The sequence below is a fragment of the Coregonus clupeaformis genome, chromosome 35 (genome assembly GCF_020615455.1).
Source record: "Coregonus clupeaformis isolate EN_2021a chromosome 35, ASM2061545v1, whole genome shotgun sequence".
In the NCBI taxonomy this organism is placed as follows: domain Eukaryota; kingdom Metazoa; phylum Chordata; class Actinopteri; order Salmoniformes; family Salmonidae; genus Coregonus; species Coregonus clupeaformis.
In genome coordinates this window covers 10,759,227-10,775,640 of record NC_059226.1, presented here as the reverse complement: position 1 = coordinate 10,775,640, position 16,414 = coordinate 10,759,227, and the positions used below count along the sequence as shown (strand labels likewise).

The following is a 16,414-nucleotide window of genomic DNA, read 5'->3' as shown; positions in this document are numbered from 1 at the left end:
TGTGTAGGGATCTGAGTAGACATTTGAAACTGACTGAAATAGTACATTGATGTTTGTTTTAGTAAAAACGTTTGGGAATAATATGAGTTTTTTTTTTTAAACCTTTCTTTTGCTGCATTGAAGTTGCCCAGTTTTCACCCCATACAGTAGGTGGCGGCATGCACCTCTAACGTGTGTTTGCGGACCACCATAATACCATAGAAGAAAATCAACTGCCTATTGAATGACGTTTTCAGCGCGGGGAAATCAGAGGCTCTTGTGCGGAAGTCAACGTAAACATGAACGTGATATCAAAGATTCTGCGATAGATTGATTCATAATATCCTCCAGAAAAGACTTGACTAGGGGGACATTAACATCAACATTGAAACCATTTCGTGCAACACTGTTGGCGGAGCAGAGTAGTAGCCTACAACAATAATGTTGCTCTAGCCAGAATTCACTACTGCAATGGAGGTCGAGGTGGACGTAATAGAGTTCAGGGTACCCATTGAAAATAACAAAACACTGTTTGTCTGGAATATTCAACCCATATTTTCAGAAGCTTTTATTTACGTAAGTCTCATTGATGAATTGTTTGTGACTAATACAGTAGTTAGCTATGTGATTAATACAGTAGTTATCTGGCTTAGTTAATGACGTTTGAGAATCGCCACACTTAATTCAGAAAGAAACTAGTGAGACTATTTTCTTTGTCATCATCATTCATCATTACATGCAATGACATTAAAGCAATCTAATAGTATAGGCCCTTTATATGACTTTGTTTTGGACACATCTACATTTTACAATTAACTTGCAGAACACTAATGCAACTTTGATACGGAATCTTTGATAGGAGAGCAAGGTATAAAGGGAAAGGGGGATACCTAGTCAGTTGTACAACTGAATTGTGTCTTCCACATTTAACCCAACCCCTCTGAATCAGAGAGATGCGGGGGGGCTGCCTTAATCGACATCCACGTCATTGGCGCCCGGGGAACAGTGGGTTAACTGCCTTGCTCAGGGGCATAACTACAGATTTGTACCTTGTCAGCTCGGGGATTCGATCCAGCAACCTTTCGGTTACTGGCCCAACGCTCCTACCCACCAGCCTATCTAATTGAAATTCTATACTGTGTTCTTTTAAAGGAATCCATCTGGAACATCTTCTGTAAGTTTGGACCGCTGTATCTGGTGAAGGTGTGTCCCAATGCTGCCGTGGTCGAGCCAGGGTTCTATGCCCTAGTCAAGTACTTCTCCGCAGCCCAGGCATCTAAAGCACAGAGAGCCACACACGGAAGAGGCTTTTTCCAGAGCTCTCCTTTGAAGGTAAGGGAACTTTTCAGAGAGAAACTTACTCAAATATTACAAGCTATAGAGCCCCACAGTGGAGGTGTCATAATACCCATAAAACCTAGCGGTCAAACAGGAAAATGGTTCCAATGGTTTTTTCACCATTCATTTTATCCCATAGGGGATTTTAGAGACACTTAAAATAAGGGCTGTGTTTCGTGTAGGCTTACCTTGGCGTGACGTTTTGATAACCATGTAAAACTCTCTCGGACAAGGTGACTTTTATCAATATATTAGGCTCTATTTACTCTCAGATTTGGAAACGCTAATTAGCATCAAAGTAAACATCATGCAAAACTACAAATCCCTGCAAGCTCCTGCACATAATCTCTAGCTGCCACCTATGCTAACAGGTGTTGTGTCAATTTATAACTTGCACAAAAATTTAGCAATTTATTAATTAATACATTTAACTAACATGATATAGTTAATCCAGAGATTCTTACCTTTGCCTTGATTCGTCAGTCTCGTCCAGATAATTTGTAGTTCTTTTCGATAGCCACATGAGCAGCTAATTAGCGTTTCATTTTTGGGGGTTAAATACAGGCGAATATATTGATAAAAGTCACCTTGTTCTAGAGAGATTTACACGGTTATCAAATCATCCCGCCAGAGTAAGCCTACACGAAACACAGCCCTTATTTGAAGTGTTTCTAAAATCCCCTATGGGAAACATTTTTACATTGACATTTTAGTCATTTAGCAGACGCTCTTATCTAGGTGGAAAAACGATTTAGATCCATTTCCTTGTTGACCGCTAGGTTTTATGGGTATTATGACTCGTACGGTGGTACTCTATTGTACAATTTAGTGCTTGCAGTTCTCATATGTATTTACAAACATCAATTCCAAAGAGATATCAAAATACTCTCCAAATTGATTGTATTATAATTGTATTATTTCATAAGATCATTGCTTATGTGACATGACGTGTATATATTTTCAACCAAGCACTTTTCCCCATTTAAAACAACTTCGAGGCCCCAAGAGTAGTCTTTTTCTCACAGCTGCTGTGAACCTTCACAGTAACACTTGACCAATAACTAATACCAGACCTTGACCAGTAGATGGCAATGTCTTTCCACTCAATGATGATTTGTAGACCGGCCTCTTGCTGGTAGTCTCTGCTCTGCTGCACTTTCTGCCCAAAACACTGTTCACCATGAAGTCATAACCATTGTAGTGATTGACATTTAGAACTGATTGTACATTCTCTGTCTGTTCTCCAGGTAAAGCTGAGCACAAAGCAGTACCCAAACTTCCTTCACAACTCCAAGCCACTGAGCCATAGCAAGTGTCAGGACTTGGCCAATCACTACCTGGGATTTAATGGATGGAGCACCCACATTGTTACAGTAAGAAGCAGCAATGCCCCAAAATGTGTCTCTTTTATGTTCCAATACTAATATATTTGCCTGTATGTTACAGGATGATACAACAGATACAGTATTTGTTTGGTTAGGTGGGTGCAGCCGATGTGAAATCGATAGCTAGTTAGCTTTGTGTGAGCAATGACCTAAAGTATTTCTAAAGACATTAAAAAGATTGACAACACAAGCAGATGATAGGTTGTCAGACTTTAAAGTAACACATCTTCAGTCCCAAATGTTGAAGTCAATCCATTTCTGCTGTAGAGAATATGGACCATGTCGTATACCGTCGCTGTATGATGAAAACCTCATATATCCAAAACAGAAACTTTTCAGAACATTTGAAAAAATGACCATATTTTCCTGTTAACGAACATACAATTATGAAACTTCAGAAGCTATTTTGAATATATTTTCTTGGTCCTAGAGTCATAAAATGTTCAGAGTACATTGAGGGGAGTTACTGCTTTCAATAAATGAGAACTTTTTTTATATATATGACAATTGGCAAAAATGTAGTTACAAGGTTTTCCTCAGACAATGACAATATGTAATATAATGAAACCTTCCTTTCTCTGGACAGCTGAAGGACATCTCCAACTGTGACAATGCCGGCAGGTTGTCCACCACACCTGGTGACCCTCAGGAGATTACCCTGAAGTACGGCTGCATCATGGAGGTCACCTTCCCACAGCATGGCCTTAGCTGTCGAGGCGTCGGAGTGGCAGAGGAGACCGTGGAGGGCACCGGTGAGATTCAGCAGAACAGCCACAGTGCCTATGTGAAGGTTGTGTTTCAGAAAGAATCTGAATGAGAATCACCTTTATTTGCGAAGTACAGGAATTTGACCTTGTGAAATGGTGGTGACAGGGCCTTATAATAAACAGAATACAGTGGGGGAAAAAAGTATTTAGTCAGCCACCAATTGTGCAAGTTCTCCCACTTAAAAAGATGAGAGAGGCCTGTAATTTTCATCATAGGTACACGTCAACTATGACAGACAAATTGAGGAAAAAAATTCCAGAAAATCACATTGTAGGATTTTTTATGAATATATTTGCAAATTATGGTGGAAAATAAGTATTTGGTCACCTACAAACAAGCAAGATTTCTGGCTCTCACAGACCTGTAACTTCTTCTTTAAGAGGCTCCTATGTCCTCCACTCGTTACCTGTATTAATAGCACCTGTTTGAACTTGTTATCAGTATAAAAGACACCTGTCCACAACCTCAAACAGTCACACTCCAAACTCCACTATGGCCAAGACCAAAGAGCTGTCAAAGGACACCAGAAACAAAATTGTAGACCTGCACCAGGCTGGGAAGACTGAATCTGCAATAGGTAAGCAGCTTGGTTTGAAGAAATCAACTGTGGGAGCAATAATTAGGAAATGGAAGACATACAAGACCACTGATAATCTCCCTCGATCTGGGGCTCACGCAAGATCTCACCCCGTGGGGTCAAAATGATCACAAGAACGGTGAGCAAAAATCCCAGAACCACACGGGGGACCTAGTGAATGACCTGCAGAGAGCTGGGACCAAAGTAACAAAGCCTACCATCAGTAACACACTACGCCGCCAGGGACTCAAATCCTGCAGTGCCAGACGTGTCCCCCTGCTTAAGCCAGTACATGTCCAGGCCCGTCTGAAGTTTGCTAGACTGCATTTGGATGATCCAGAAGAGGATTGGGAGAATGTCATATGGTCAGATGAAACCAAAATATAACTTTTTGGTAAAAACTCAACTCGTCATGTTTGGAGGACAAAGAATGCTGAGTTGCATCCAAAGAACACCATACCTACTGTGAAGCATGGGGGTGGAAACATCATGCTTTGGGGCTGTTTTTCTGCAAAGGGACCAGGACGACTGATCCGTGTAAAGGAAAGAATGAATGGGGCCATGTATCGTGAGATTTTGAGTGAAAGCCTCCTTCCATCAGCAAGGGCATTGAAGATGAAACGTGGCTGGGTCTTTCAGCATGACAATGATCCCAAACACACCGCCCGGGCAACGAAGGAGTGGCTTCGTAAGAAGCATTTCAAGGTCCTGGAGTGGCCTAGCCAGTCTCCAGATCTCAACCCCATAGACAATCTTTGGAGGGAGTTGAAAGTCTGTGTTGCCCAGCGACAGCCCCAAAACATCACTGCTCTAGAGGAGATCTGCATGGACGAATGGGCCAAAATACCAGCAACAGTGTGTGAAAACCTTGTGAAGACTTACAGAAAACGTTTGACCTGTGTCATTGCCAACAAAGGGTATATAACAAAGTATTGAGAAACTTTTGTTATTGACCAAATACTTATTTTCCAAATAAATTCATTAAAAATCCTACAATGTGATTTTCAGGATTTATTTTTCTCACTTTGTCTGTCATAGTTGACGTGTACCTATGATGAAAATTACAGGCCTCTCTCATCTTTTTAAGTGGGAGAACTTGCACAATTGGTGGCTGACTAAATACTTTTTTCCCCCACTGTATATTGACAGAATATAGACAAAATAATTTACGTATACTTTTGCCCAACTCAGGGTTTGTTGACATAAAGGTGTTGATCTCTAATTACCTTTTAAAATGTCTGTGTTATTCTCGGAACAGAGCACATTGAGGGCAAAAGATACGATTTGTGTCTTTGTAATGAAATAACTAATTATTGTGCAACGAAAGTGAAAGCTCTAGTCTGTCAACACATGCTAGATAACGCTCTGCATTTATTTCACTAAAACGCCTCTCTGTTGTTTTGGGCCATAGGTACAGACATTGTCCTGCTAAAAAGAGGAAAGCTCCAGAGATGGGCCAGGGACAAAGCAGTCGTTGACGCTTTCGAGAAGGTGTTGCTGCTGGTTCTGGGTGAGTAAAGCTTCATTTAAATTGGGGAGATGTGGAAACGGCAGTCCAAGCTCCCGCCACCACTTGAGTTTTTTTCCCATACGGCTGATTGGGCACATCGTTGAGCACATCTTGTCACACATCATGACACATATTGAGGCAAAAATTAGACCGTAGCCTAGTGGTAAAATAAAACTTGACGATTTCAATACGATTTCAATTTATTGGCCCATGTAGCCTATTTATCTTTTAATGCAGTCATCTCGGTTTTCATTTTATAATAATATAATATGCCATTTAGCAGACGCTTTTATCCAAAGCGACTTACAGTCATGTGCGCATACATTTTTACGTATGGTTGGTCCCGGGGATCGAACCCACTACCCTGGCGTAACAAGCGCCGTGCTCTACCAATTGAGCTACAGAGGACCACCTGCATTTGAAGCATTGTTTTATGTTTCACTTGTTTGTAACAATTGCAAATACTTTGGCCACTTTGTTTTTGTAGTTCACAGTTAGATAGATACCCATCTTGATCAAGAAACATCTTGATTCTATGTTTAGCGGAGGTCTTCTGTGAATAAAGTGGCACGGAAGGGCAAAAAATAATCTAACGATGCACTTTGGCTGCTCTACGAGTGGTCTGGATCACTCATAGATGTGCAAAGGTTTTTAAGATCAACGTTATTAACGAAGGCTCTGGGAAACACCTCGGCTACTAAAGATGCATCGTAAGATGGTTCTAACGATAATCTTAACGCTACGAAGGCTCTGGGAAACGAGGCCCTGAACTTTAAGTGAGCGAATCATTGGAATCATTATGAAGATTGCAGCTCAGTCTTCCATGTGTAGATGCATGGGCAGGGATATCCTCCGCCATAAGGGAATAAAAATGTAATCACAAAAAAATGATGTCTTCCAGGTAATGGGAAAGTTGTAGTTGAATGCAGGATGGAGCGAGATAATGTCCTACAAGACGAGGATCTGGAAGGACTCATAAAGGTACCACACTGTTCTCTTACAGTAATTATTCCACACTTTAGATTACCATTGTATTCTTTAAATTGTTTTCTACCCACATGGGATGTTTAGTCGGTATGTATTTTGGCCATTGTAGTATTTACAAAAATTGCCAGTGCAGTTTAAATTATTGGTAACTTTACTGGACAATCACTGGTGTTAACTTTATGTAATATTAACTTTAGTAGTATACTTTATAACTTAATGTAACTGATTATATGTAATTGTGTATTCTGCATAACTCAGTCTTGTTGACCGCAAGCATTAATGAAATCTAAATCAAATCTGATCTCAGGAATGAATGTCCTTTCTTTGTATTTCTTTGTCAGGTGAATGACATTCCCTGGAGCCAATTTGACCCTGACGGCCAGGAGGAGGATGAGGATATACCGTGGGACCTCAGTGTCAACATGTGACATGTACCTGGAGACAGTTCACCTGTGTTCACCTGCACTCACTGTGTTCAAGTTAGTGCCAAACAACAACATGGCATTTCCTGTTACTTTTAGAAGAATGTACCTGAGAAATTGTATTTGTTTTGTGGAAAATACCTTTTGTAAACTGTATTTCTTGACGTACTACTACAGGATATAACATGCTTTTGAAATTCTGTGAATGTTTATGAACTTTTGACAACTCAATATTTTATTAAAAGCACAAGTTCTTCTCTCCTTATCGTGTTTGTGTCTCCTAGAGAGAGAAATTGAGAGCAGCCAGTCTGAGTTTGTGTTTGGTGGTAAAATGTGTCAAATTGTCCAATTAGATGATTAAGCAATGAGACAGTAAAGGAGTCACAATCCGCCAGTAGGCACTGAGCGTTGGCTCGCCTGTGCATCAGTGTGCTCCCCCAGGGGAGCCTCTTTACCACTGGCACGGTGTGTAAGCTTCCTCAAACCAGTCTCACCAGTGCTATTTGTCATGCCATGAGATCATCATATCACAACGTCTCAAAGGGAGTTTTCTTCTCCCGTTTTAGAATTGTTTTCCTTTCATTGTTTTTGTTTTCTAATCTAAACATCTGCAGCCATGGATACCGAACTCCTCTCTATCCTAGTCTGCCTCTGCGTCATTAGAAGTGTATGAGTGCATTGCAGACTATTTTACTGTAAGTCAATGTGGTGGGTCACAGTCATTTTATGATATTGTGTTATTGTAGGATGAAAGTGTAACAAATATAAATATTTTCAGTTGTAATGTTATTTATTGAATTACAACAAAGTGCAGTCAGTGCCACGTCCAGTAGTATTACGTTTTCCCTCCTGATTAGCAGGTTTTAGTGATTGACAGCCAAACACATAAAAGTATAGATTGTTTCAATTTGTTGTCGTGAAATGTACGTACAGTAATGTACAGTCGTGGTCAAATGTTTAGAGAATGACACAAGGATTGGTCTTCACAAAGTTTGCTGCTTTAGTGTTATGAGATATTTTTGTCAGATGTTACTATTGTATAATTACAAGCATTCCATAAGTGTCAAAGACTTTTATTGACAATTACATTAAGTTTATGCAAAGAGTCAATATTTGCAGTGTTGACCTTTCTTTTTCAAGACCTCTGCAATCCGCCCTGGCATGCTGTCAATTAACTTCTGGGCCACATCCTGACTGATGGCAGCCCATTCTTGCATAATCAATGCTTGGAGTTTGTCAGAATTTGTGGGTTTTTGTTTGTCCACCCGCCTCTTGAGGATCGACCACAAGTTCTCAATGGGATTAAGGTCTGGAGAGTTTCCTGGCCATGGACCCAAAATGTCGATGTTTTGTTCCCCGAGCCACTTAGTTATCACTTTTGCCTTATGGCAAGGTGTTCCATCATGCTGGAAAAGGCATTGGTCGTCACCAAACTGTTCTTGGATGGTTGGGAGAAGTTGCTCTCGGAGGATGTGTTGGTACCATTCTTTATTCATGGCTGTGTTCTTAGGCAAAATTGTGAGTGAGCCCACTCCCTTGGCTGAGAAGCAACCCCACACAAGAATGGTCTCAGGATGCTTTACTGTTGGCATGACACAGGACTGATGGTAGCGCTCACCTTGTCTTCTCCGGACAAGGTGTTTTCCGGATCCCCCAAACAATCTGAAAGGGGATTCATCAGAGAAAATGACTTTACCCCAGTCCTCAGCAGTCCAATCCCTGTACCTTTTGCTGAATATCAGTCTGTCCCTGATGTTTTTCCTGGAGAGAAGTGGCTTCTTTGCTGCCCTTCTTGACACCAGGCCATCCTCCAAAAGTCTTCGCCTCACTGTGCGTGCAGATGCACTCACACCTGCCTGCTGCCATTCCTGAGCAAGCTCTGCACTGGTGGTGCCCTGATCCTGCAGCTGAATCAACTTTAGGAGACGGTCCTGGCGCTTGCTGGACTTTCTTGGGTGCCCTGACGCCTTCTTCACAACAATTGAACCTCTCTCCTTTAAGTTCTTGATGATCCGATAAATAGTTGATTTAGGTGCAATCTTACTAGCAGCAATATCCTTGCCTGTGAAGCCCTTTTTGTGCAAAGCAATGATGACGCCACGTGTTTCCTTGTAGGTAACCATGGTTAACAGAGGAAGAACAATGATTTCAAGCACCACCCTCCTTTTAAAGCTTCCAGTCTGTTATTCTAACTCAATCAGCATGACAGAGTGATCTCCAGCCTTGTCCTCATCAACACTCTCACCTGTGTTTAAGAGAGAATCACTGACATGATGGCAGCTGGTCCTTTTGTGGCAGGGCTGAAATGCAGGGGGATTAAGTTCATTTTCATGGCAAAGAGGGACTTTGCAATTAATTGCAATTCATCTGATCACGCTTCATGACATTCTGGAGTATATGCAAATTGCCATCATCAAAACTGAGGCAGCAGACTTTGTGAAAATTAGTATTTGTGTCATTCTCAAAACTTTTGACCACGACTGTATATTAGTCAGCATTAGACTTGTCTCCTAGCTTATCCACACTCCGTAGTCCTGGAATCTGAATGAGGAGACATACCCAGGCAGCCATCCACCCATTTTGGCAGCCCAATATGGGAGGTACAATATGTGTTGAAAGTTGGAGTTGCAATCTGTTGTCTCTGTTAAGTTTACAGTAATCTATATTAGTCAGCATCAGACTTCGAACTTATCCACACTCTGGTATGATGAAGAATCCCAATGAAGAGAGAGATAACCAGGCAACCATGGATGGTTTGGGAGGAGACATACAGTCAGGTCCATAATTATTGGTACCCTTGATAAAGATTAGCAAAAAAACGGTATAATAATACTGAGCTATGTTGTGTGCTCCAAAAAAAAGTGGGACATTATATAATTTTAAACTAATACAATTGCTCAGAGAAACAGATTTTGTTTAACAAGTAACCACATTATTTTTTTGTTAAAATGGGGGTCAAAAAATTGGCACTCCTGTTTTCAATACTCTCGGATAACAACACTGAGCCTTTTTCTGAAATGTTTTATGAGATTGGATAACATGTTGGGAGGGATCTTTGACCATTCCTCCACACAGAATATTTCCAGATTGTTGATATCCTTCTTCTGCTCTTATGGACTGCCCTCCTCAATTCAAACCACAAGTTGTCAACGGGGTTCAAGTCCAGAGACTGAGATGGACATTGCAAAATGATGATTTTTGTGGTCAATTAACAAGGGCCCCAGGACCAGTGGAAGCAAAATAGCCCCATAACATCAAAGATCCACCACCATATTTTACTGTAGGTATAAGGTAATTTTCTGCATATGCTTCTGTTTTTCAACGCCAAACCCACCACTGTCTTCTGACCATCAAACTCAGATGGTCAGATGACATGAAAATAGAGCTCTTTGGCCTGAAAAGCGGAAGCAAAGTACCTCATATCTACGGTATACCTCAAACCTGTGTTTTGAATTGAAGAGGGCAGGCAGTCCATAAGAGCAGACAAAGGAGATCAAGGGTCTGGAAAGATTCTGTATGGAGGAATGATCTAAGATCCCTCCCAACGTGTTCTCAAATCTCTTTCTCTGAGCAATTGTAAGAGTATAAAATAATATTTAGCATGCAATATACGTGGCTCAGTATTTGTATTATTTACTATATTTTATATACAGTATTTTTTGCTCATCTATATCAAGGGTGCCAATAATTATGGACATGACTGTATTGGCCAACACCGTTTGATTTGAGGATTAGAAGAGAAGTGGTTTATGGTCGGTTGCCTAAAGCCTCATGTCTTTGGTGTCTTCCAGGGTTAGCTTGTTGTTTTCACAGGTGTGGGCTGAAGTTGTGAGTCACTTCACAGCTCACACCTCCCTTCATAGCACTAGTTCAGCTAAATACCGACTAATAACACACATTCGGTGGAAGTGGCAGACTGCGGGTATTTTGAAGACAATTATTGGGCCAAGGATGATGAGTAGTACTTGACCTCAGAAGAAGATGAATAAATCACCTATAAGAGACTGAGTTTTACAAAACCAGATGCTATTTCCTGACCTTGTGAAAGGTTTTAACCTCAATCATATCCCAAACTCTCATATATTTGCATGTGAATTATTGAGTCAAATGATCTACGCTAGGGTTAATCCATAACTTTGACTTAAAAAGGAATTCAAATGTTACTCCTGCAATAGCGTAAGACTATTTCCTTAAATGTAATAGTTATTTGTTAATAAAAATGTAATGGTAAGTGATGGTGAGAAAAAGCAATATGAAAAACTGACATTTAATACCATAACTTTTCTTTAGTGATTAGCAATGTTCTGCCAAATGTTGACATTCTGTTCTAATTCAGACTGTCAGACCCGTCCAACATGTCATATTCTAGGGTGTAGTTCTCATACAGATATACCACAGCATTTATAGCCCCTTCATGAACTTCCACGGTAATAATCCCCTGTGAATCAGATGCGATATTTCTGTTTTAGCTAGCGGTGCTTAAAAATCAGACCTATGATAATGTAGGTCTATGTGGTGAATCATAACACTTAATACCTTGACACCTGTTCATTAACCATTGTGTTTATATATAGATTCGTTTCGATCTCAAGTCAGTGAATCATATGCCATAAAATATGATTCACCTCCATGTTTCTATGTCAGGTTTACTTAATGAGCAGTGCAGGGTGTGTCATTCTGTTTACCCTTCTGGCTCCATTAGATATAAATCATCTGATTCTCACTGAGCTCAACTGGCCCTCAGTCAAACCTCACTGTTTAGACATGATCTGACTACACCTGGCTGTAACCTTACATGAACCCTACAGCAATAGGCTACATGCATGTACATTGCCTTCAGAAAGTATTTTCACCCCTTGACTTTTTCCACATTTTGTTGTTTTATAGCCTGAATTTAAAACGTGATTACATTTAGATTTTTTGTCACTGGCCTACACACAATACCCCATAATATGAAAGTTATTGTATTTAATCAATTTTTAATTCAAGCTGTAACACAACAAAATGTGGAATAAGTTTTAGGGTATGAACACTTTTTGAAGGCACTGTATGCGCTAGGAAATGGAAACTGAAACTAGAAAAGAAAACAGTAGGGAAAACTGTTTTACTTCACTGCTTGTGAATTCACTATGCATATTTTCTGTCTATTCGACGAATATTGCTTTGATTACGTTATTGTGGAATGCAATTTAATGGAGGGGGTTGAAACGGAATTTGTAATAGCTCAAAGTACTGTGTTCAAAACAGGCGAGCCCTGCTGAAACCCGTTTACTTATCCTCATTGAAGACAGGCTTTTGAATATAGACTAACTACAGTTTGAGAAGTTACATCTGACTTGTTTTTTAGGACTTTCCTTTATAGATTAGTATGCTATAGGCCAAATTCCACTGCCAACCGTGCATGTCCTGAGCATGTTTAACTCAAATCTGAACGTTTACACGCCGACAGACAGTGCATCAAGATGCAACAGAATGAGCACACAGAGTAGCAATATTTGAAAGTATAAAAATTTGTATTTACCTGACAGCAACAATATGCACGATTTTCAAATAAATAAAAATGTAACCTTGAAATATACATAAATAAATCCATTATATTGCAGTTTGACATCACACATTACATAATTGTAGAATGGTAGGCAATCAAAATCAAGTACAGTATGAAAATCAATTCTGCACGTTCAAATTCATGTTCTGTTGGACCACAAAAGGCTATCAGAGTTGTGTTCCAGAATGAACTGTAGGGTGTACAGGAGCTCTTTTCGAACCACTTCCCAGGCGCAGTAACTGAAATTCTGTGAAAATACAAATAAACTGTTAGGGAAATGTAGGCTAATATTGACATAGATATATTATCAAAGTAGTGTTTTCTATTATAGTATTTTTGCTTTTATCCTACTTTTTCTTTTAGGACTTCTGCGATGTTCCCGAAGTATGTCTTCAGCACCTTTGCCCATACTAGATAATCACGTGTATCCACACTCCCCATCATCTGACACAAGAAGAAAAGAGGCAGGCGAACAAAAATAATTCAAATGTTTAAGTAATCTGTATTAGCATAGGTAGGTACTCACACATTTGCTCTCTTCAATCTGACGGTAGATAATATTCTGAAAATACTCCAACTTCTGTTGGTCCCACATTGTTGGCAGGTCGTCAACTCCAAACAATGAGTCGATGTTCTTCAATGTCTCATAAATAGACTTAACACCGCTGCTGCTCAACTGAAACGGACAAGAACAATAATTTCAAATAACATATGACAGTGTAAGATTGTCTTATTTATTGTAAGGGTTGCAAATATACTTTCATGCTCTAATGAACACTTGGATATGAGCCCATGCGGTTACCTGTGGCGCGCCGGAGGTTGCGAAAGCAGTGGCTGGGAATGCCATGAAGACATTATCCTGCAGGCACTCCAGAGGAAAATTACCTCCCTGAAAGAAAGACAAAACACAGAAGTCAGGCTGAGTTAGTCAGTTAATACACTTTGTTAGATACTACAATTAAAGCCCAAAGTAATTTAAAAAATGTACCATGTCTCTCAGTAGGTTGTGGGTTGTTCGCACCAGCTGTTCTTTTAACTGACAAGGCATGGAGCAAACTTGCGCGAGGCAGAGGAAGGTGCTCATCCAAGTGATAGTCTGAAGTGCCACTCTTAGGGTAGCTAGATGACCTGCAACAGAGTATCATTGTTAGTTAAATTTAATCCTGAAAATGATTCATTCGTTAAAACCTGAAGTAATGATAAAATGATAGCATATAGACTCACCTGTTGCCAGTATAGTGCACATAACCTCCAGAGTCAGAATGTGGTTTGTGTTCTGATCCCATACAGTGAGGGAAAAAAGTATTTGATCCCCTGCTGATTTTGTATGTTTGCCCACTGACAAAGAAAGGATCAGTCTATACTTTTAATGGTAGGTTTATTTGAACAGTGAGAGACAGAATAACAAAAAAATCCAGAAAAACGCATGTCAAAAATGTTATAAATTGATTTGCATTTTAATGAGGGTGTCACGCCCTGGCTCTGGGACTCTGTTATGTTGAGCCAGGGTGTGTAGTTTCTATGTGTTTGGGTTCTAGGTTCATTATCTAGCTCATGTGTTTCTGTGTTGGCCAGGGTGGTTCTCAATCAGAGGCAACGAGTATCAGCTGTTGCTTGTTGTCTCTGATTGGGAACCATACTTAGGCAGCCTGTTTTCCACAGTATTTTGTGGGATCTTGTTCCGTGTATGGTTTGTGTCTGTTACCTAGGACTTCACGTATCGTTTTGTTGTTTTGTTGTCATTGAATAGTACTCATTAAAAGTATGTTCACTTATCACGCTGCGCATTGGTCCACTCTGTATGACGATCGTGACAGAGGGAAATAAGTATTTGACCCCCTCTCAATCAGAAAGATTTCTGGCTCCCAGGTGTCTTTTATACAGGTAACGAGCTGAGATTAGGAGCACACTCTTAAAGGGAGTGCTCCTAATCTCAGCTTGTTAACTGTACAAAAGACACCTGTCCACAGACGCAATCAATCAATCAGATTCCAAGCTCTCCAAGGATGTCAGGGGAAAGATTGTAGACCTACACAAGGCTGGAATGGGCTACAAGACCATCGCCAAACAGCTTGGTGAGAAGGTGACAACAGTTGGTGCGATTATTCACAAATGGAAGAAACACAAAATAACTGTCAATCTCCCTCGGCCTGGGGCTCCTTGCAAGATCTCACCTCGTGGAGTTGCAATGATCATGAGAACGGTGAGGAATCAGCCCAGAACTACACGGGAGGATCTTGACAATGATCTCAAGGCAGCTGGGACCATAGTCACCAAGAAAACAATTGGTAACACACTACGCCGTGAAGGACTGAAATCCTGCAGCGCCCACAAGGTCCCCCTGCTCAAGAAAGCACATATACAGGCCCGTCTGAAGTTTGCCAATGAACATCTGAATGATTCAGAGGAGAACTGGGTGAAAGTGTTGTGGTCAGATGAGACCAAAATCGAGCTCTTTGGCATCAACTCAACTCGCCGTGTTTGGAGGAGGAGGAATGCTGCCTATGACCCCAAGAACACCATCCCCACCGTCAAACATGGAGGTGGAAACATTATGCTTTGGGGGTGTTTTTCTGCTAAGGGGACAGGACAACTTCACTGCATCAAAGGGACGATGGACGGGGCCATGTACAGTCAAAACTTGGGTGAGAACCTCCTTCCCTCAGCCAGGGCACTGAAAATGGGTCGTGGATGGGTATTCCAGCATGACAATGACCCAAAACACACGGCCAAGGCAACAAAGGAGTGGCTCAAGAAGAAGCACATTAAGGTCCTGGAGTGGCCTAGCCAGTCTCCAGACCTTAATCCCATAGAAAATCTGTGGCGGGAGCTGAAGGTTCGAGTTGCCAAACGTCAGCCTCGAAACCTTAAGGACTTGGAGAAGATCTGCAAAGAGGAGTGGGACAAAATCCCTCCTGAGATGTGTGCAAACCTGGTGGCCAACTACAAGAAACGTCTGACCTGTATATTTGCCAACAAGGGTTTTGCCACCAAGTACTAAGTCATGTTTTGCAGAGGGGTCAAATACTTATTTCCCTCATTAAAATGCAAATCAATTTATAACATTTTTGACATGCGTTTTTCTGGATTTATTTGTTGTTATTCCGTCTCTCTCTGTTCAAATTAACCTACCATTAAAATGATAGACTGATCATCTCTTTGTCAGTGGGCAAATGTACAAAATCAGCAGGGGATCAAATACTTTTTTCCCTCACTGTATCTGCGGATTAACTGAAATTGTGAGAATTTAAAGGATGTACAAAAAGTGAATGGGGGTCTCACTAGGTTTGAGTAAAAAATGAATGAATTTGGGAAAGTTTGGCCTAGTTAAAACCGCAATAGACCTACCAGATTTCCCTTTTGGTATCCTCAACTTCTCTCTCATTATGTACAGAGTGTGTCCTCAGTAGGCTAGTTCTAAACAATGTCTCATCTGGCCTTGCGAAGGCTCAAACATTGCTAAAATAGAGAGAGGGAGAGAGAGAGAATATTGACCCTTAACTATACGATGAATGCAGTAGACCTCTATATGTCTTTATCATCTAAATAATCTAGGCAAACTAGAACCAAATATCTGGGTTAACATTAATATTTTAATATTTTGTCGTTATTTATCTGAATAAACTAATGTCCCAATGTGTTGTGATAACCTCGTCATAGGTTTATCAGAAAATGATGTAAATAATTTAAAACTACCTAATAGGCCTACTACAACATGCCATCCTCCTGGACATGCTACGTTAAAGGGGCAATCTGTAAAATTGTACTTCCATTTTGGGACTTTTAAATTAATGATATATAGCTATTGATTATTAAATAATAGACACAACTTTTAAATGGCTCATAGTTCAACAGTCGTATCCCACCAGAACCCAAATTATAAGCTTTATTTACTCATTG

General features: G+C 40.4%; 2 protein-coding genes across 2 annotated transcripts; one reads left to right on the top strand and one right to left on the bottom strand.

Moving 5' to 3' along the window:
- Window positions 1–231: 231 nt before the first annotated feature.
- On the top strand, window positions 232–7,227 carry rdm1 (RAD52 motif containing 1). Its single transcript, XM_041862658.1, has 7 exons — window positions 232–555; window positions 1,132–1,311; window positions 2,565–2,690; window positions 3,289–3,454; window positions 5,459–5,557; window positions 6,459–6,538; window positions 6,886–7,227. Exons 1-7 carry the CDS (start codon window positions 451–453, stop codon window positions 6,970–6,972), a joined length of 843 nt encoding a protein of 280 aa, XP_041718592.1. The 5' UTR covers window positions 232–450; the 3' UTR covers window positions 6,973–7,227.
- A 5,426-nt stretch (window positions 7,228–12,653) lies between these two features.
- LOC121550643 (interferon beta-like) lies at window positions 12,654–13,616 on the bottom strand. The gene is made up of 5 exons (XM_045210630.1): window positions 13,503–13,616; window positions 13,317–13,403; window positions 13,041–13,190; window positions 12,866–12,958; window positions 12,654–12,761 (listed from the first exon to the last, which is right to left on the bottom strand). Exons 1-5 carry the CDS (start codon window positions 13,596–13,598, stop codon window positions 12,654–12,656), a joined length of 534 nt encoding a protein of 177 aa, XP_045066565.1. The 5' UTR covers window positions 13,599–13,616.
- Window positions 13,617–16,414: the final 2,798 nt, after the last annotated feature.